Raw genomic sequence first — 21,471 nt, 5'->3', positions numbered from 1 at the left:
GAGTTTCACGTGGATTTTTCTTCCACATCAGCTACCACCGCTTACAAATCGAGACTTAAAAACTCGAGTTTTATCTTGAAACTCAAGTTTTAGAAACTCGAGATGCTAGTTTTCAACATTGTTTTGTAACGTGACAACTAACTAAATTTTTTAATATTTAATGTTATTTAAAAAAAAAATTTATCACAATGTTTATAACAAATGGGCATACAAGTAACTTTACTTTACACATTAAAATTTCCCCACGCACGAAAAAAAAATACTTTTCACATTAAAATTTCCAAAAAAAAAAACAAAAAATGTACCCCTTAAAAGAAAAGAAAAAAAATTGTAGAGGCTGCACTGCAGCGAGAGGCATTGCAGAAACCTCAATATTTATATTGTAAAGCTGACAACGCTGAGCTGAGAGTGGAGAGTGAGTGACACTGTGCCATGAAACGCTTCTTCAAACCAGTAGAGAAGGAAGGGTCTTCGAAAAAGCCCTCTCTTTCACAGCCTGAAAAGGAAGAAGACGTTTCCTTATCAAATGAAAACAAAGGAGAGCCATCAAAGTTCATGACTTGGAATGCCAATAGCTTTCTTCTCCGAGTCAAGAACAACTGGCCTGAGTTCACCAAGTTGGTCACCAGTTTTGACCCTGATGTCATTGCAATACAGGTGACTCTCTTACAGTTCCTATACTCTCTATTTTGATGTACCCCTTTTGAAAATAGTGTTTTTTTAGTTCATTCTATGTGGGAATTTGATGAACATTGATAAGATGAATGAAATGGCAAGTGGGTGTTTTTCTATATATGGAAAAATTGATGAATGTGTGTATTAGAACATTGTATTTAAAGTTTGAGTCTGTGTGTTTTTTTTTAGTTGATTCTATGTAGCCATTAGATGAATGTAATGGCAAGTGGGTGTTTTGTATATGGAAAAATTGATGAATTTGTGTATTGGAACATGGGTATTTAAAGTTTGAGTCGTTGAGCATTGATGCATGTGTGGAATGGCACATTTGCTGTTTGATGTTTTGGTATTTGATTGAGGTGTCTCATTCTTTTTGTTTTTTGTTTTTGTTTTTGTTTTTTTGGGTAACCAAATGAAATTGCATTGAATGCGAGTTAACAATCAGAGTTATTTATAGCTAGAACAAAAGAATATCCATTGGCAGATAGTAATGGATTAAAAGTCTTCAACTTGTTTACAATACCTCCTGGCAAGGTCATCAGCAGCTCCATTGGCTTCCCTGAAATTATGCTCCAGTTTGGATTTTTGGAAAGCTTGGAGAATAGTCTATATTCTATCAAAAAAATTTGTATTAGTCTTTTAGGAGAACCTCTGTTATCAACAAGGTTAACAACTTCATTACTACCCAAAGCTTCTCAACCCCTATCTCTTTAGCCATAATCAAACCATCATGCAACACCCATAGCTAGGCAATAACACTAGACGTGATGCCAATGGCTCTAGAGAAACCCTGGATCCATCCACGAGCTGAATTGCCAATAAGGCTTCCTCCACCTGCTAGGTTGGGATTCCCTAAAGAAGCCCTATCTGAAATGAGTTGAAACCAACCCTTAGGTGGCTTGCTTCATTTAACTAAAATCTTTGCTTGTGAGGTTGGGAGGGAGGGAATGAGCTCAGGAAAGATAACAAGATTTCACTACCTTCATACTTCTTAAAGCATTCATTATGAAACCTTATATTGGAACCCTCTGCTTGAAAGACCATTATCTTCCTATGAAGCCCTAGACACCAAATTCCAAACAAGAATAAGACACACCAGGGGATGTTATGCCTTTGGGAGCACACAGATGATGTACCATTTTTATAGAACTAATCATGAATCGTCTTAGAGGAGGAAGGTAACAACATATTAGGAATTCCAAGGTTGTTTCAGAAGGTCTTTGGGAATATCCATTCTTGCACATAAGAGATAGTCTCCATTTTTTCTGTTACAAATGGCACTTCTGGTCCAGGTTAAAACCCCATGCAAAATAATCATCAACAGCACTTGAGTATAGGGACGACTTGAATGTCTTGCACATAAGAGATAGTCTCTATTTTTCTGTTACAAATGACACTTCTGGTCAAGGTTAAAACCCCATGCAAAATAATCATCAACGGCACAAATAGAGGGACGACTGGAATGGTTTGCATGAATTTAATCAGGTGTGCTAAGGATAACTGCTTCCAATTCCAGCTTCTGCTTTCCTCTAGCACTTAGTTCATCCTCAATTCTTCTTTGCCCCTATCTAGAGGACCACTAATATAATATGCAGAGTCCCTAGACTGGACCGTTAGTCTTTCCAAAATAGGGTTGATTGACCATCATTGATGACCTTCCTGAGATTTTTCTCTAAAATGGGTTTTGAAGCCTTGGAAGCTGCCCAAACTCTAGAACATGACCTCCTTGGATTCCACAAACCCGACATTACATATCTGGCCTTTAAGGCTCGGGCCCAAGGGACTTATCTTCATTCAACAACCTCCAGTTGGTCTTGGCTAGCAGGCTTAAATTTCTAGGCTTTACTTCCACCAAACCCAGACCACCACTCTTTTAGGCATTGTGACTTTGTTATAGTTAACCAAGTGCAATTTCTTTTTGTCCAGTGTTGATCCCCATATAAAATTCCTGTTGGCTTGGCCAATTCTTTTACAGGTTCTGATTGGCAATAGAGAACCTTGAATAACAAAATTTGGGATTGATTTTTTGACTGATTGCATAAGAACCCTTCTTCCTGCGACTGAGAGGAGACTTGGTTTCCAACTAGCCAATTTATCTTGCAGCCTCTGAATCACAAAATCAAAATCAGGCTGTCCATGGTCACCATATTTCTGTGGGAAGCCCAAATATATGTCAAATGTTTGAGCTTTTGAAATTGTAAGAACTGCACAAATTCCATCTCTAGTTGAGGGAGGGGTGTTTCTAGAGAAAAGCACCTGTGACTTTTCTCTGCTAACTTTCTGTCTTGACAGATTACAAAACCTGGCAAAAACTTCATCAATCACAAGGGCATTTGGAGGCTAGTTTCAACAAAAAGTATTACATTATTAGCAAAAACAAGTGTGTAAACTCACTCAGGCCTTGAGCAAGACACTCTCACATCTTTCCAAGACCCATTGGCATGCTTCTCATAAATGAGAGATCCAAGATACTCCGTACATTAAATGAATAGAAAAGGGGATATAGGATTCCCCTTGTCTGATTCCTCTTGAAGGGAGAAACGACTCAAGCTAACCTCCTTTAAAAAGGATAGATACTGACGTTAGAGAGATGTTGCTCATGAATCATGATGACATTAATCAGGTTAGTTGGAAAGTTAAAAGTGAGACTACACCGCTCCAAAACACTTGTGTAATTCATTGCATAGTTTTGATGGAGTTGTACATATTGCACTGTTTACCTGTTGGATTTAAGGGGATTCTTTCGCGGGGGAAGTGGTTATATTTAAGCTGAGCCCATGGGATGTTTTGGCACAACTTATGTGTGCTTCAAAATTGTTCTGAGAATTTTTTTTTTTTTTTTTTTTTTTTTGGGCTTCATCCCTTTTTGTTGGCAACTAACCAGACATCACTTTTAGGAAGTAAGGATGCCTGCAGCTGGTGCGAAGGGTGCGCCTAAAAATCCAGGAGAATTAAAAGATGATACAAGCTCATCACGCGAAGAAAAACAGGTAAACCATTTTCAGGTTACTATGACATCTCAATGAATTAAAGCTTTAAATATTCTCTCTTATAGAATGTAATTCTAATGTAATGTAATTCTTTAGGGACTATCTTTGTATATACACTGTCTACGTTGGGTTTCCCCACTTTCAATAAAATTTATTACCTTTTTTTTTATCTGGTGTCAATAAAACTTATCTCTCTCTCTCTCTCTCTCTCTCTCTCTCACACACACACACACACACACACACACACACACATGTGCGCACATGGATACATGTTTCCATTGAAACCCTTTACCTTTACCTTTTTTACTGAATAAATAAGTTTCATTCAACTGAGAAAGATAAGCTGTCCCCAATGATTTTGGGATTAAAGATTTTCTGTTGTTGTTGTTGCTGTTGTCAACTGAGAAAGTTGCAGCTGCAATAGCAGAACAAACAGTGACAGTGACCCTTTACTATTATGTGAATTTGAAATTCTTTAGAAAATTTTCAAATGTATACTAATCATATTGATGTTTGATGTATGATCAATTTGTTTGGTGTGTTGTATTAAGTATTAACCATCGAAAGTTTGAAACTTATAATGTTGAATGAGTGCACTGCATCACTTATATCACTTATATATATATATATATATATTTTTTTTTAATCAGTATAAGTGTTCTTTATATCCTTCATCTGAATCTTAAGACTCAGTTCTAAATCAAATATTGAAGCTTTTTATTGGCAACCTTATCAAGTGTTATTACTTGCCCATCAACATAGAGAACTTGAAGATAGCCAACCTAGTAATTGAATAGGGTTGTTATATCTTTTCTTGTCACAATTGGAAATGATAACATTGCTTGGCTTTGAATAATATGGAAGCATATATCCTATTTGTTGTGGATTTCATTAACAGGTTTTTTAGAAAACAATTTGATATAGATGTAACACTTATGATATCTCTAACGTTCAATCATTTTGTATTTTTATCAAAACCATACAGATATTGATGCGTGCCCTTTCAAGTCCACCCTTTGCAAATTATCGTGTTTGGTGGTCTCTTGCAGATTCAAAGTATGCTGGAACTGCATTAATTGTAAAGAAGTGTTTCCAACCAAAAAAGATATTCTTCAATCTTGACAGAATAGGTATTTCATTTTGCAATAACACATATTTTCATTTTTTTATAGATAAAAGATTTTATTCTAAAATAACTACCTCATGCTCAACATTGTCTAAAATTTTTATCCTAAGAGGATATCGAATTAGCGAACTTAGTCACTAAAGCCCAAGGCAGTTGCCGATTCACTGAGTAATCTACGAAATGAAAGCTTCAATTACCCTTCTGAACATTCCATATCTTTGAAGGTGAGAGAATTCTGCTCATGCCACAAAAGCCACATCAGACAAGCGTTTAACAAACCAATTCCTACACCCAACCATTAAATCAAATCTTCTACATGACATCACCCAATCAAATCCAAAAAGACAAAATATGTAGCCCCACAAACACAATAAAATAGCAAAATGATCCATTGACTCCCCACTACACTTACATAAACAAAACCAGTCTACTAGCATGATTCCTCTCCTTTTAAGGTTATCATAATTCAAATCTTCCCCCACATTGCTGTCCACGCAAATAAGGCTACCCACAAACAAGGGTCGCCGTTTGGCTAATTGGTGTTGTATGTGTTGTTGTGATGGGGAGTCGGTAGACCACCTTCTTCTTCATTGTCCTGTTACTCATTCCCTATGGGCTTTCACGCTTCAGGCTTTTGGTATTCGTTGGGTTATGCCGGGATCGTTGGCGGGTTTATTATCTAGTTGGCAACAATGGCTTGGGAAACATAATTTGGAAATTTTGAATTTGGTTCCAGGTTTAATGTGGATTGTGTGGTTGGGATGAAATTGTCGATCTTTTGAAGATAAAGAGAAGACATTGGAGGAGTTAAAGATTTTTTGCCAACGCAGTCTATTGGAGTGGTCTCGTTGTTAGAGTTTTACTGAGTGTTCTTCTCTCTTTGAGTTTATGTCTTTCCTTAGCTTAGTTTCCTGACTCCTCTCTTGTTATTGTGTTGTGTGTTCTAGTTTCTCTTGTTGTTCATCATCATGAACATCTTGTACTTCACATTTTTTTTCCCTCTTTAATATAAGAGTTATAATTACCTATCAAAAAAAATAAATAAATTTCATAAGGCTACCCACTTTCGTGCTTTGATATACCAAATTCCTCTCTCTATGGAATGCTTCTTGGGGCTTGGAGCACACCATGGTAAGATCGCACATTAAAAACCCCTTTACCTCACAAATTCCACCCCATTTTATCAGGACCTGTCCTCCTTGGTATTTTTTAATACAAGTAATCCAAGCAAGGAGGCAACCATTTCCGTCTCCTAGTCATTAAGCTGGCTTATGAACCAGAAATCCCAAAGTTTCTCCCTCTCATTGATATTGCCTTTCAAGTATGAAACTATGAAAGCTTCCTGGTCAACTACCAAAGAGTACAAGGTCAGGTATAGCTCCTCAAAATAGAGATCCCCACACCACCTGTCATGCCAAAATCGTACACGTTTCTCCACTCCTGACCTCAAAAAAACACACATGACTAACAAATATGTCCCACCCTGTTTTAATACTCCTCCATAAGCTACACCCAACTGTTTAACACACTGGCTTCATTGTTCAACCTCCCCTATCCTGCCCATACTTTAAGCAATGATTGGTCTTGATAAATGAATCTCTTAGTAAGAGAGTCTAATTAAAAGTGCCTAATTTATGCACCACCAAACCACCACAAGCAATTGAAGAACAAATTGTATTCCAATCCACCAAGTGAAACTTGAACCACTCCCCCCTTTCCTCTCCATAAGAAATTCCTCTGCAAACTTCTCTAATCTATTTAACACATAAGGCAAGATAGTAAACACAGAAAGGTAGTAGGTTGGAAGGCTTGACAATGTACTCTTAAGCAGTGTTAGTTTATCTTTTCAATCTTTCCTCCATTTTCTCAATAACTGGATTCCACACTATCATAGCCTTAAAAGTCAACCCCAAAGGCATTCCCAAATAATTCTTGGGTAAACTCCCAACTTTACATTAGTAAAGAAGCTAACTCCTCCAATCTGTCAATATCTCCAACCTCGACTACTTCACTCTTGTTCAGATTAAATTTCAAACCTGCAACATCTTTTAAGGAGTTGGTACCTTACTGCACCACAAAACAGAATTGTATTGTCAGCAAACAACAGGTGAGATCTTAAAACCATTATCAAAACCATTACCAGCATTGAAGCCAGGTATGTATTGCATGCCCTCCATCCAACTCAACATTTTTCTCAAAACCTCCATCATCAAGAGAAAGAGCAAAGGCGAGAGAGGATTCCTTGCCTTAAGCTCCTATTGGAAAAAGCCTATTGGAGAATTGTTTACAAGAATTGAAAACCAGACCATAGTAATACACGTATGGATCCAGCCCCTCCATCTCTCACCAATTCCACTTCTCTCTAGCAGATACAGTAGAGTTCCCCAGCTAACATGATCATAGGCTTTTTAATATCTAATTTGCAAATCAAACCTTCTTCAATATTATTATTGCATTGTTTTGGTTTGTCCCGTGTCAGTAGACTTTTACCTTCTCAGATTGAATGCGTGTTTAAGTACTTGCTAAATAAAAAATAAAAATGAATGTTTTCATTTTCCTATTTTTTACATTTTTATTTCCATATTTGGTGAAGTCTTGGATGCATATTTATGCTTGGAATTCATCCCTTAAAATCCGTTCTTTTCTGCATTTGCAATGTAATGGCGGTTGAATCATATACTTGTCTTTGTTGCTAGCTTCAAAGCATGAACCAGATGGCCGAGTCATTTTAGCTGAATTTGATACATTTAGATTATTGAATACATATGCACCAAACAATGGTTGGAAAGAGGAGGAAAATTCATTTCCAAGGAGAAGGAAATGGGATAAAAGGATATTGGAGTTTGTCCTTCAATCTTCAGATAAGCCTCTCATATGGTGTGGTGATCTGAATGTTAGGTAATTGTTTTCCTCTTTCATTTATCACCTTATTCTTGGGGAAAAAAAGGGGGGGGGGGTGTTTGAGCTTATATACTCTTCCAACTGCTTGCATTTGTTACTTGCAGCCATGAAGAGATTGATGTGAGTCATCCAGAATTTTTCAGTGCAGCAAAGCAGAATGGTTATGTTCCTCCAACTAAAGAGGTGTTAGTCTATTGGTGCTTGTTTGGACATAGTTTTGTAATACTTTAGTTCTCTATCCATTTGGCAAAATACTTGAGCTTTTTTGTTCAAAAAATTCAATAGTTACAATGGAGGATGGGGATTAGAACCCTAAACGTTTGTCTCCATTGAAAATTCCAAGAATTGCCAGTTGAATCACAAGGGTCTTGGCTACTTGAGCTTTATTATCTTGCCTATTAAAGAAAATCTGCTACTCATGAAAAATTGAAGTTGCAGGAATGAGAAGTGACCACCTCCCCCCCCCCCCCCCCCCCCCCCTCCTTTATGTGTTTTCACTTGCTTCGTTCTAATTTGCATAATAACAAAACTATTAATCTAGAACAGGGTATTTAAATTATGTCAGGGTAGTACAAGATTTTGTTTAGGAATAAAATGTTCTGTAAACATCTTTACCATTTCAGTTAATGATGACTGCTTTCTGAGATGTCTTGTTTATGAATTATGAATTGTTATCTAAACTAATTTTTTTAAATGACATGTAGTTATGTGCACTTTACTATGTAGTGTACTCCATATATAATATAATTATGATTTGGCTTTTATTTAATTTTTGATGATGCAGGACTGTGGGCAGCCTGGATTTACATTAGCTGAAAGGAGGCGATTTGGTACTATACTGAAAGAGTGCGTGATTAGAAAATCTTTGCTTGCTTCATTTTGCATAGAAATTAGTATTGTGAAATTATCACCTGCAAGCAAATGGCTTTTCCATGAGACTGAGGTCAGCAGGAGGGAAAAAAGAAAAAAAAAAGTGAAGTAGCAACTTGTTCCAACAATTTCTTTAGTCGCCCTGTCTTCAATTCCCCCTTACATTTAGTGGAAAGAGGAAAGCTGGTTCCAGTTTCCCCATTATATCTATTGCTGCTCTACCCCTTTTCTCATGGAGCAGAGGCTTTATTGGTCATGGATTCAAGTATAATTCTTTTTTTTTTCTTTACTCTTCTCTCATGGCATGCATGTGCTTGGAGGAACATCATGGCTCCATTTCATACAGCTTCTCATGGAAAAGCTCCATTTTTAGTTTTAGAAAAACCTTTTGTTTATTTTCCCACATTGTTAAATATAAAGGCTCCACATTATATAATTTTTTTAGCAAAAAAAAAAAGGAAGATAATCTCCCAAACTTGTTTCAGGTATCAGCATGATAGTTTTGTGATTTTGTTGCAACAGATCTTCCAATCTTTACTAGTTGTGAGTAGGAAGAATGAAGTTGGGTTTCTTGAGCAGAAAATTCTCCTAATATTAGCAGATTGTTGCAAATAAACTTGTCCTATTATCTGTTCTCTTTTTAGTTAAAAATGAATATTTACTTTGCCTTTAATCTGAACTTACGTATGAATAAATTGGTTTTATATTAAGTTCAATATATCGGGTAGATTAATGTTAAGTTCAATTTAGTCGTATGAAATTGCTTCTTTGTTCCTGAGGGAATTAGGAGTTTGTATTTATAATCAACAAACTAAAATATCCTTTTGTTGAACCAACTCGGTGAAGTGAATTTATAACCCTTTTCTGGGCTGGCTTTATGGATGTTGTGTAGGAAGCTTATTTATTCATTTTGCAATATTCTTAGTGATTGATGACCAAAAATTCAAAGTTTGAACTCCATTGACATCCTTATGGTTATAGGGTTTTTTTAAAATTTCATTGATAAATTTCTCAATTTATATGTTGATTAATATGGCTTATACCTCAGGGGAAAGCTAATAGATGCATACAGATTCCTACACAAGGAGAAGGACATGGAGCGTGGTTTCTCATGGTCTGGAAATCCCATTGGAAAGTAAGAAATTGAAATCACAACAATCACTTATATATGTGTGTATATATATATATATATATCACAACTATCCTAGCAAATTGATGCTATATTAACAATGTTGGATTGTTATTTTGTTGCACTTGGTGACATTGGATAATCAATATATTTTCTAGCTGAGTGGTTAACTATCCTAGCCTGGGATTTACTGTCTCGTGAATGTAAAATGGGTGGTTTTCTTGCAGGTATCGAGGAAAAAGAATGCGAATAGACTATTTCATAGTTTCTGAGCAACTGAAAGATAGAATTACTGCATGTGAGATGCATGGGCAAGGGATTGAATTAGAAGGTGCATCTTATTTCATTTTGATTATACTCATAAAATAAAAAGTAAATGACATAGAAATTGTTTATTTCTTGATAGGTCAGCCCCTGCAGAAAGTTTACTTATTTTCTAGCATACTAAATTGTCTAACATTGATCTTAAACTCTCTGCAGGCTTTTACGGAAGTGATCATTGCCCAGTTAGGCTTGAGCTCTCACAAGTGTGCCCCAATTCCAAGCAAGACAAAGTTTCCAAGTAAAAGTTAATATGTGCTCTTTTTAAAGATGTTATTGTCAACTCTCTAATAGAAGCCTTCTTTGTGAATGTATTAAAGATTATTAAAACTTAAAACAGAGTACTGTTATGGGAGTTTTTCCTGATGCTTTTTTAATATTTATAGTAAGTTTCCATTGTAGATTGCACATGATAACAATGATAATATATTGAAATGAGCACTTTTATCGGGCTAAGTCTAGACTGACCCTGGCTTGGTATAGTAAGGGTCCGTTTGGATAGTACTTATTTTGCTGAAACTGAAAACTGAAAATACTGCAGCAAATAAGTGAAAAAACGTAGATGATTATTGGGATATACGGGTATTGTAGCTCAGCTGAAAGTACTGTAGCAAATAAATACAACGTTTTTTTTTTTTTTCCTTCTTTTATTCACTCCTCACCGTACCCTAGCTAACGCCTGTGCCTTCAGAGAGTTCCACGCCCACCAGAGAAATCCACAAGGAAGACCTACATCGGTCCAACGCTGGCGAAGAGCTCAGGTGAGAAATCCACGAGGTCTAACCCCAGTCCGACGCCGGCGTGTACTCTTCCTTCCATAAACCCATTTCGCCCTCTTCTCCATTTTCAGTCAAGCTCCCACCCATGACACTTCTCTTCCCATAAACCCATTTCACCCTCTTCCAATGTGGTTCCTCTCCCAGCCTAACACCTCTCTTCCCATAAACCATTTCACACCTCTTCCAATTTCACTTGCTGACCTATTTGTTTAATTTTTGGGTAAATGGGTTTTTGAGTTTGTGAATTGTGGATCTTTCGTGTTCTAAATCACAGGTACATATTACTTTCACAATATTCTCATTACTGTGATTTGTGTGTATGTTTTCTCTTTGTTTCTTTCTATTTTGAGAATTGGATTTCAATACTTTGATTATTATTACAAGCTTGGAAAAGTATTTCCAAGCTTTGTTTAATTTCCATGTTCTGGTTTATGCGTGGGATAATAAATGAAATTCATTAAAGAACTAGTTACATGCGAATTGCTAGTGTCCTGTCATGATAATATGTTAAATACTTTCATTAAAGTTTATATATGTTGTTGTGGCGATTATAGCTTGGATTTTATTGATATAATTATTTCAGCTGTCTAATGTTGGAGTATACAAATCACAACATTGCTAACCAAAATTATATTCGTCCCAATTGATTTGAGATAGATAATTTTGTTTGTACATGGTTACCACTTGTAATAATAATTCATGCACGTTTCTGTTAGAATTTAATGAAATCTCATTCTTGAATTTTATGTTGTTATTGAATTCTATGAAAGTAAAAAAAATCAGCCACAAAATTTGTTTATTTCTTGTTAAAATTTTGTTGACACTTGACACTGATTCATCCCTTATCTGGATGAGTATGGGCCTTGATGAAATATAAATTTGACATTAGTTTCCAAAGAATTTCTTCATAATATCAGTAGATACTAGCCTGAAAAAGCCATTAAATTTCAAGAGATTAAATTAAATCACATTTTAATGAAAGAACATGGCAATTCTAAACCAATCTTCCTTTTGATGCCCCTTTTACATTGTCAAGAAGTAAGTATTGGTGAAATTATTTGCTAGAATTAAACAAAAGTTCATTTTCTTAACAAACAATGTTAATGACACAACCGGGTGCCCTATTTATATGAGAAAATTAAACAAAGCAAAGACAGTGGTTACTTGCAGTAGTTTACCTGCAAAATCCACACATTGATCTACCCTTTGCCATATGTGGTGAAGTAGCCAGTGCATGGCAATAACATAAATTACATTTGCTTGCAAAAATAAAATAATAGAAAATGTGACTACGAATGAATTCCTAATGGAGAGTAGTAATTATTTGTTCTCTGTGCAATGCTATTGTCCTATTGTCCTCTGCTGAAATGATGCACGTGCCAATTCTCAAGAACCAGCTCTAGAGCAATGCCCTTTGTATCCAATACAAAGCGAGACTCATGGTGGCATTTTCCACTATAATATTTCCACCAATCCAGGAAAGCCATCTCTTCATCGGGTTTACTACTTGGTTGGTCATGTTTGAGTACCCAATCATCTGGCCTTGATACTACCGCCCACCATATCACTGTTTTGAGGTCTTTATAGGTGGCTGCAGACACTTGTTATGAATAGCAAGGGAACTACTTAAATCTCCAGTCAAATTTTGTAAAATTTTTCAGAGAGCACGAGAAGTTAGACACAACTTACCCGTGAATGCAGAGACCCACAGTGGCGGCAATGATGTCCCAAGCGGTTCGAGCGAAGGAAGAACAGAGGGACGAAGCATTGAAGAGCTTTGAAGACATTCTGGCACGGTAGTTGAGAGAAAAAAAGACAGCTGAAGAGAATGAAAAGATTCGTTGAACAGAACACACCGTTTTGATTAGCAGATTGTAGCTGTGCTTGAGCAATGAACAGTACACGCACCGTTTTCATCACAGATTATTGAGTGCACCGGTTTTCACAGTACACGCACACGCCTTGGAGTTTAATGAAACGGTGCGTCTCTTTTGCGTTTCAGCTCTTTTTAATTCCTGAATTTTGCTAGCTTTGGTGTCCATGAACAGTACCTCAACACGCGTTCTTATTTAATGAAATGGTGCGTTAGAGCTTGCGTTTCAGCTCTTTTCATTCCTGCGTTTCCTCAGCGTTTTTGTGTCTACTGTGTAGCATGGGTCCCAGCAAATATTAAATGCAAACGCACAGACGCAGCACAAAACGTGGATCCAAACCGTTATTAAATATGGACTGAGGTGACATAAACATGGCTGATTATGGCCAAGTCTAAATCAGTTCTTATACTTATGCTATGACCATACCATTAGCCACAATTCATGATACGATCGACTGTGTGGTTGACATTCACTTTTACTAAGATTCTTTACCTTTTTTCCATCACATAGTCATTAACTCAAAATAATGGCAAAAATTGTCTCTAAACTTTATCCAGCATAAAAAAATAATAATAATAAATAAAAGAAAAGAAAAAGGTACTTGCAGGTGGCCTGCTTGGCTCATAAGATAAGTACTACTCTTTAAGTTCTAACCCCTTAGCAAAATATGAAAATAGAAACAATGGCCTATACGTGACTTTTTTTTTTTTTTTGGAAGAAATATACGTAACTTTATCTATGAATTTATTGGAAAACCTTTAAAATAACCATGATGACCCTCTTGCTTCTCTCTTTTTGGTTTTTAATCAATTTGGTTATGTTATTTTAACTGCCTCCTCAATCGGTTCCCTTATTCATTATTGTTGACTATTTTGTTTTCCTATGATTGAAATTAATTTATTATTTGATTTCATTTATTTTCAAAATAAATTAGCATAAGTTTTTCGTTGTGTAATTTTTTATAGATACTATAATAGAATCAGTGTAAAAAAAAAGTCATTAGAGGCACACCGTTAATATGCTTGATTTCTTTGATTGCATATGATTATAGCTCTTTTACAATTATAATAGAAGATTTCACAATCTCAACAAAAGACTATATAGAAGGGAAAATTGAAGAAAAAAAATTTCACTTCAAATTTGAGCGTTGGGAGCATAGGGATACAGGGTAAGGCTTGCTTCATCAGATTCAGTTTTTCCACTCTGAACATTTTTACAATCACAATTTCATGATTGAGAAAAGCTATCTACCTACTTTTTTGGGGGGTAAGAGCTACCTTCCTTCAAAAGAGTACATATTAGTCCCGCAGAAGACATGAGTTCAAACCTTCGCACAATCTAGACATGGACACAGCTTTAATTATGTTGGACTTGGCTGCATCTAGCAATGGGTCTGCTTGGAGGGCTTTTTCAAAACAATACTTTGCTTCCTCCCAGCGACCCTCAGCAACAAATACAAGACCCAGATTGTTGAATGCAGGAGCATAGCCAGGTTGAAGTTCAAGTGACTTTGTAAACATTGCTTTTGCCCGCTCATATTGTTTTTGCTGGCGATAAAGATTTCCAAGGTTGGAAAATATAGCATGTGCTTGTCCAGTTAACGCCAATGACAAGGCCCGCTTGTACACTTCTTCAGCTTGTGATCGCTCCTCTGATAGTTGCAGTGAGATACCTAGTGATGCATATATGTAACAGCAAGATTAATATATTAACAGAAAGCACTTCTTTTCTTTCCTTTTTTTTTGGAGGAGATGCTAGAGATGCAAAAAATTGACATAAAAAAGTCATGACTTGCACATACCAAGATTTGACCATGCACAACTGCACTCTTTAAAACGTGCTACTGCAGCTTTCAGGTATTTCTGTGATGTTTTGAATTGTCGAGTGCAGAGGCTATGAAGGCCAAGCTGATGCCACTGTACAGCATCATCTGGATCCTCTGCAATCGCCTAACTCCAATAGAAACGCATAGATTAATGAAGATAATTTCATTTATTTATCTAAAAAACAACGGAAGAATTTATAGGCGTGAAAAATAATCCCAAGCTTGGTTCTAGCTAATCATTTACATCAACTAGTTTAATTCTATTAGGTGAGATCAATGAACTGTCTATTACTTTGCATAAATATGAAAGACATGAGTTGGTTGTTCTCCAAATCTGACAACCATAAGAATAAAGAGTACAAGTTCAATGCAGAAAATATACCACTAGAATAGCTAGGTTATACAATTCAATATCTTTTCATATTATAATCATCATATCACTACGATGTATACTGAACATGTAAAGTTTGATGCATAAATTCCTCCTGTCAGGCAACCATTGGCTAATTATTCAAAATCAGAGGGTATCAAGTACATACAATGCAGGTATTTCTGCAAACAATGTTCCAAAAATACCTGCTTTAAGCTATTAACTGCACGATCTTCCAAATCCATCAACTCATTTTGCTTAGATTCAAATGCAGCAGAAATCTCATGTTGCGCTTTGTGAACCATGGCTAGCCCCGCCCATGCCATAGGAAGATCAATCAGAACTGAATCCCCATCTCTTATTATTGAAGCCATTTCATTTCCAGCCCAAGAAAGCTGTTCACTAGGATCTTGAGACCTTTCTGCATCCTTGATTCGGTTAACCGCAACAGCATATCGGGTAGACATACAATTGGGCTCCAATTTTGCTGCCTAAAGAAAAATAGCAAGCTTAAGCCAATTGAAACCCACAAGTTAAAAAGGCAGACACTTTTGTTCAAAAATATTTGAATTGAAACACAAGCTTAAAAACAAAAATGGTAATTTTAACGTTATAAATAAATACATGCAACAAATAGCTACAATAATTAGTGTCAGACAACAAAGATGAAAACCTTTCCATTGAGTACAAGGAGACCATAGACGACCCCAAAAATAACATAATAATGACTTTAGCAATGAGCCATGAGCACCTTCTCCAAGCACTTGCCAGAACTCCTATGATCCCCAGTCATAAAATATGCATTAGCAAGATTCGCCCATATATGTGCTGCTTTTGGATCTGCTTTTAAAGCTGCTAGCAAACATTCCTTTGCAACATTGACAGCTGTAACCTGCTCCGTGGAAGCACCCTCACCAGCATTTGCCCCAGCACCTGAGAATTTAGAAAGAAGGAACTGCATTTATCAAGGATTCTTAAGCAATCTAATAACATAATATAATTATTCCACAAAGATTGAATTGAATCCACTAGAATCATACAATGAGCACAGAGAACAACAAATCAGTAGAGTTTATCCCAAAATGAGGTTAAACTCTTCAAAAGCATACCTGCCACAACCGAGCCATGTTTACACAAAAGAAGGGTGGCATAGTTGATCAAGGCAGCAGGATGATTTTGATCCTTTAGGATCAAATCCTGGAAACATTTTTCAGATAGATCCAAATTTCCACTGCACGGCACAGTAATCAGTAACATTTCCCATGTAAGAAAATTATCAGTCAAAGCAAAAATTTTCAAAAAAATTGGGGGTGGCGGGGGGGAAGAAAACACAAGTGCTGTTCCCATATTCATCAACAGTGTAATAAAAAAATCTATCCCATCCATCTTTTTTTTGGGGGGGTCAAGTTATATCCCAGCCATATTATTCAAAGAAAATATATAAATAAATATAATAAGCTGCCAGAGAATCACCCAGAACATGGATTTAAAAAAAAAAAAAACAATCTTAGTAATCACAAACATAGAATGATTTTTGAGACAATACTATGTTGTTAAATGCATTCATATTGCTCCTATATGAATGCATATAACACCATAAAGCAGATGAAGGAAACATATAATTTTATATATGTGTGTGTGTGTGTGTGTATATATAACATGATTTATTGGGGAAAAAAAACCAATGTATACAGGGGTGTATATCAGTCATATGAGCAAAAATGAGGGAAATGAAGGAAACAGACATTAAAATAGGTTAATCATAAGTCAAGATTCATGATCATTGAATTATAATACTTCATAATTGTCAGACCCATGCCATAAATCTTCTAATTCTATCATATATAATGTTCGGTCAAAGAAATACCAAGAATAACTGGAAGATTCTAGAAGGGTAAAAATCCTGCTTCATCAGATGTACATCTTAGAAGCAAGAAACAACATGCTTCAAAGTTCTTAATAGAGGTGATATTCAAAACCAACCTTTTTTTTACCCCCCAAAGTTTATACATCCATCCAATAATTGTCAATAAAGGTCCTTGATCATTAAGAAATGAGAATAGTTGCTATGATTAATAGAGAAACTAGCACTAGCAAGAGGACAATGACTAATCATTTAAAAATTTCATTCACATTATTGTTGATATTTCTGTTTCTTTATCCTACAAATTCGAAATGTTTGATAATTTTAGCTCCCAGAATAACATTCTTGTGCTCAAACGTGTCTGATTCACTTCTTGCGTTTGCATTCCACAATCGCATCCTTCATTTTTATGCTAACTTAGGTAACTCCGGAGACAAGATCTTAACATACATGCTTTTGACCTCATTTAGATACAATATAGATGGAATATTACTACACTCTTACTTTTGAAGGTAAGCAATCCCAAGGTTTCCAAGGCAATCATAGTTGTCAGGGGAAACAGCCAACAATGATGATAGAACCGTAATAGCACTCTACAGAAAATAGCAAAGTCCAAATCAGATTACAAAAGGAGAATACGCAACTGTGAACAAAAGAAGCTTCATACATATACCTGCAGACGACCAGTTTTAAGAAGTATCAAGCCTAGGGAGTTCCACACAGCTGTCTGCCTGATATCTGATTGCATTGACTCCTTCAATTTAGAAAGAACCTCCTCAAGCTCTTTAGGTTCAAGTTCTTTATCTGAATTATTATCCCCCGAACTTTCTAGTATAAGACACTACACAGTTGACAAAACATGTTACCATTCATTAGGACCATTCACTTAATTATCTTCCTTTTTTTTTTTAAATCATAGTAATAAGTCACTTACTTATTGTGTTAAAATAATAATAAGAAAAATAAGAAAATATTACACTGGAAACTAAAATAAAGTTATAAGGATTACTGCACCTGTGCATGGTGAATTTGAACCAATGAAAGCAACTCTGGCCTGTCAATCTCTGCCTCAGGGCGGAGTAAGATCTCTTCTGACTTCTCATACGCCAAAACTGCCTAAGAATGTTCTAGAACTTGATGAAATATTTACAGAACTCAGATTAATTCAAACGAAAGGTTAAGAGAGTTTCAAAGTCTACCTTCTGAGGTTGACCCAACCTTTGGTACATTAGGCCAAGTATAAAATGAGCATGAGCATTTTTCGGCATCTTCCTTGCAACATGAACTAACCCCTGCAAGCATGAAATGAGTACATCAGAACTACATCAAAGAAATTTTAAAAAATATCTGCCACAGTATGAGTATGACTAGTATGTACAAGACAACCAACAAGGCTGTTCCAACTTCCACATGCACAATCACATCTGACAAAGAGAACAATCACATAATTTACAGAAGGGTATATAGATTGAGTTTAAAAAGCTGGAATCTTATTGATTTATTTTTGTACAATAACCAATACAAATCTTGGGCAGTGGAAATCCAAAAGAGTCACCATAGATCAGCTGCAACTATTGTGCAACTGTAGCGTGAGCCACGGTAACATGAAATGGATTGCACAAGCATGCTCAGTGCCTATAAAATCCATCACATTTGATAGGTAGAAAAACATAAACAAAAAAAATTATGGATGAATCACTAGAGACTTTTCCTAATCATAATCACATGAAATATCAGTTAAAAAAAGTCATATCTAGTGTACAGAACTCCCAATTTTGCAGGGTCTGGAAGCAGTGATTGCTTTTTTGGGAGAGGTTGAAATATCAGTTCAAGGCACAAAAAAACAGTAATGGGAACAAAATCTAATACATTATCTCCTAACATTTAACTAAGCCAGATGCTAACATAATCAGACAGAAGGAAACAAATATATGGAAACACAAACCTAGAAAACTTTATGCATCTATACGCATAAACGCAAATGCAGCACAAACCCAACTTTTGTCAAGGCTGTGTCAAATGTTACAGATACATGGACAAAATGCAGTAAACAGCATAATTTAAATGCTAAAAAATAGATACAGAGACAAAAGAGTTGAACTCACAGTTTTAAGACTGCTAACTTTCTCCTCACGCAACGAAGGAACTCCTTGACCCTGCTGATCGCCATCAGCATCAGCTCCATAATCAGGAGAGCAGTCCGCCTTACTATTTCTAGAACGGAATTTCCCCGATTTGTTCGACCGTTTAACTTCACTTTCCATGGTCTCGCTGTCCTTACACATCACTGTACTCTTATCCTGACTGCTCTCATCATTAGTCAACCTATAAATTATTACATCAAAGTTCAAACTAGTTTTCAATACAAAGCGACAAACCAATTATCTAAACTACAATCCATTCATCAAAATCTCTACAAAAACTGTAGCATTGAGCAATTTTTTTGAATTACATATCAAAGTTCCGCTACACATTATATCAAACTACTCTCCAACACGAACCATGACGAATCAATTGTCTAAATTATACTATATTCATCAAAATCTCCACAAAAACTGTAGCGTTAAGCAACTTTTTCAAATTGATTATCAAATTTTTCGAATTGCTTAACAGATTTCCACTTCGCATTATATCAACCTTGTCTCCAATACAAACCGCGACGAAATTATCTAAATTATACTAAAATCTCTACAAATACTGTAGCATTATGCAGCTTTTTTTCCCTACTGCACATTATATCAAACTAATCTCCAATACAAACCACAACGAATCAAAAATCTAAATTACACTAAATTCATCAAAATCTCTACAAATACTGCAGCATTAAGCAGATTTTTTCCCCTACTTTCCATTATATCAAACTAGTATCGAATACAAACCACAACGAATCAATTATCTAAACTATAATAAGCTCATCAAAATCTCTACATACACTGTATCAAAGTTCAACTACACAGAATAGAGAATTTCATTGTGCATAATATTTAAAAGCTAAACCAAGGTTTCCTTAAAGCATTAAAGCAATGCAATACCTAGTGTTCTTCCAGTTAGGGTTTGAGAAAGAAAAAAAAAAAATTCATTTTTCCTAATCTTTTTTTCTCGGATTTTCTGAGCAACCAAACAAAAGAGAGAGGGGAACCTGGAGAGGTCTGGAGGTGAGACGTGGAGGGAGTCGTTGTCGTCGGCTTCAGGAGGTTCGTCGTTGAGGTCAGCTAAAACGACGAGCTTAGGAGGTCGTTTTGAGGAGTTTTCTTCGACTAAGCTCTCTGCGGTTCGCAGTTGAGGTTCGTGCGGTTCGGACATTTTACGCTTTTCCAAGTTTTATAGTGTCGAAGAAGAAGAAGAAGAAGAAGCAACAACAAAGAGAGACAGTTGCTTCGCTTGACAGTTGAGATGGAGCTATAATAGGCTTTGTTTGGTTCCCAGTTCTGTTCGAGTTGGGTCGGGGTTTGGTTTCATCCTGCACACGAACGACCCCGCTCCATTAAAAATATACTGTATATAGAGCATATACTATAGTTTTTATTTTAAAAAAAAAAAAATTATAAATCCAATAGTTGATATGAATATGAATTCTTCAATGTTTTAATTGAAAACATCTAAGTTAGTTATAATACTCTTAACGATATAAGTTATTATTAAACAAACTTATCTTTTATTAGTCTCATTACACTTGCAGTCAAGGGGGCCATGCTATACTTCGACATCATACCCATACCTAAAATATAAGCACATATTGTTCTAATTCCTGGTTTTTCTTTGTAGTGTTTGTGAGATTAGAAATTAAGGAAAGCAGAAATTCAAAATTAAAAAAATAGAAAAATTAAATAAAAAAAACCAATGTGTCTTAATAAAGTAAAAAAAAATTAATAATAATAACTAGCCTCATCGCACGCACTTCGCGCGTGCGATGAGGCTTTTTTTTTTGTTAGTGGTCCTATTTTGTAAAAAAAAAAGTGTTTTTTATTTTATTTTATCTTATCTATATATTGAGAGGATTCAAAAAGTTAGTTATTATGTTTTCAACTTACAAAAATACTCCTAATTTAATTAACTTATTCTTATTCCTAAAAAATAAAAAATAAGGTTAAAACTGTAAATCAACAAAAACTAATAACAAAAAAATGAAAAAATAAAAATTGTCCACAATCCCCACTTTCTCCTAAAAAAAACCATCCCACCTTCTAAAAAAAACTACCCTACGGTTTTCTATTAAAAAACGCCTATCCCAAGTTCTGTAAAAAAATAAAACTACCCCACCTTCTTTAAAAAAACCCACCCATGGTTTCCTTAAAAATTAAAAAAAAAAAAAAAAAAACTGCCACATATCACATAAGGAAAAAATAATAATAAATAAATAAAAACTAATATATATCATTTTTATTTTGAAAAAGTAATTTAAAAGTAGATAAAGTAATTTAAAATTTAACAGGAGAGTGGTCCTGTTTTTTAGAAAATGTTTTAGTGAGAGTTAGAATTGCAGTTTTACCGAATTGTCCTTTAATTTTGTCTCTACTTAAACGTAGGGGTGTAGAGGCATTTTTGAACTAAAAAATGTGGAATCCAAACAGGAGAAGCCCCTTAAATAATAGTATAGATAATAACAATAATAACAACTCAATACCAAATGCTTGGCAATCCTTGGTAGAGCTTATTTATGATTTCGTGCGGAACTTGGTAAATAAACAAATAGGTGGTTTTTCCAGAAATGTTAAACAACATTTTTTCCTTTGCACCTCGGTCACTT

At 35.5% G+C, this 21,471-nt stretch overlaps 2 protein-coding genes across 2 annotated transcripts; one reads left to right on the top strand and one right to left on the bottom strand.

Annotated features, from left to right (window-relative positions):
* Positions 1–331: 331 nt before the first annotated feature.
* Positions 332–10,466, top strand: LOC142630772 (DNA-(apurinic or apyrimidinic site) endonuclease). Its single transcript, XM_075804821.1, has 9 exons — positions 332–657; positions 3,573–3,665; positions 4,651–4,795; positions 7,488–7,689; positions 7,797–7,875; positions 8,477–8,538; positions 9,611–9,697; positions 9,919–10,022; positions 10,172–10,466. The coding sequence occupies exons 1-9, from the start codon at positions 433–435 to the stop codon at positions 10,255–10,257; spliced, it is 1,083 nt and encodes a 360-aa protein (XP_075660936.1). The 5' UTR covers positions 332–432; the 3' UTR covers positions 10,258–10,466.
* A 3,300-nt stretch (positions 10,467–13,766) lies between these two features.
* LOC142632069 (uncharacterized) lies at positions 13,767–20,152 on the bottom strand. The gene is made up of 11 exons (XM_075806491.1): positions 19,864–20,152; positions 18,830–19,049; positions 17,924–18,016; positions 17,739–17,840; positions 17,398–17,565; positions 17,229–17,317; positions 15,970–16,091; positions 15,612–15,793; positions 15,067–15,351; positions 14,467–14,614; positions 13,767–14,337 (listed from the first exon to the last, which is right to left on the bottom strand). Exons 1-11 carry the CDS (start codon positions 20,025–20,027, stop codon positions 13,964–13,966), a joined length of 1,947 nt encoding a protein of 648 aa, XP_075662606.1. The 5' UTR covers positions 20,028–20,152; the 3' UTR covers positions 13,767–13,963.
* Between the last annotated feature and the right edge of the window lie 1,319 nt (positions 20,153–21,471).

This window comes from Castanea sativa, chromosome 4 (assembly GCF_040712315.1).
Source record: "Castanea sativa cultivar Marrone di Chiusa Pesio chromosome 4, ASM4071231v1".
Classification (NCBI taxonomy): domain Eukaryota; kingdom Viridiplantae; phylum Streptophyta; class Magnoliopsida; order Fagales; family Fagaceae; genus Castanea; species Castanea sativa.
This window is presented reverse-complemented; position numbering and strand designations above follow the sequence as displayed.

Coding starts and splice junctions, on each gene's coding strand:
- LOC142630772 (XM_075804821.1), top strand. CDS start 433: ATGAAACGCTTCTTCAAACCAGTAGAGAAGGAAGGGTCTTCGAAAAAG. Junction 8,539..9,610: donor TTTGGTACTATACTGAAAGA/GTGCGTGATTAG, acceptor CTTATACCTCAG/GGGAAAGCTAATAGATGCAT. Junction 9,698..9,918: donor TCTGGAAATCCCATTGGAAA/GTAAGAAATTGA, acceptor GTTTTCTTGCAG/GTATCGAGGAAAAAGAATGC.
- LOC142632069 (XM_075806491.1), bottom strand. CDS start 20,027: ATGTCCGAACCGCACGAACCTCAACTGCGAACCGCAGAGAGCTTAGTC. Junction 17,318..17,397: donor TTAAAACTGGTCGTCTGCAG/GTATATGTATGA, acceptor TATTTTCTGTAG/AGTGCTATTACGGTTCTATC. Junction 15,794..15,969: donor ACATGGCTCGGTTGTGGCAG/GTATGCTTTTGA, acceptor CTAAATTCTCAG/GTGCTGGGGCAAATGCTGGT.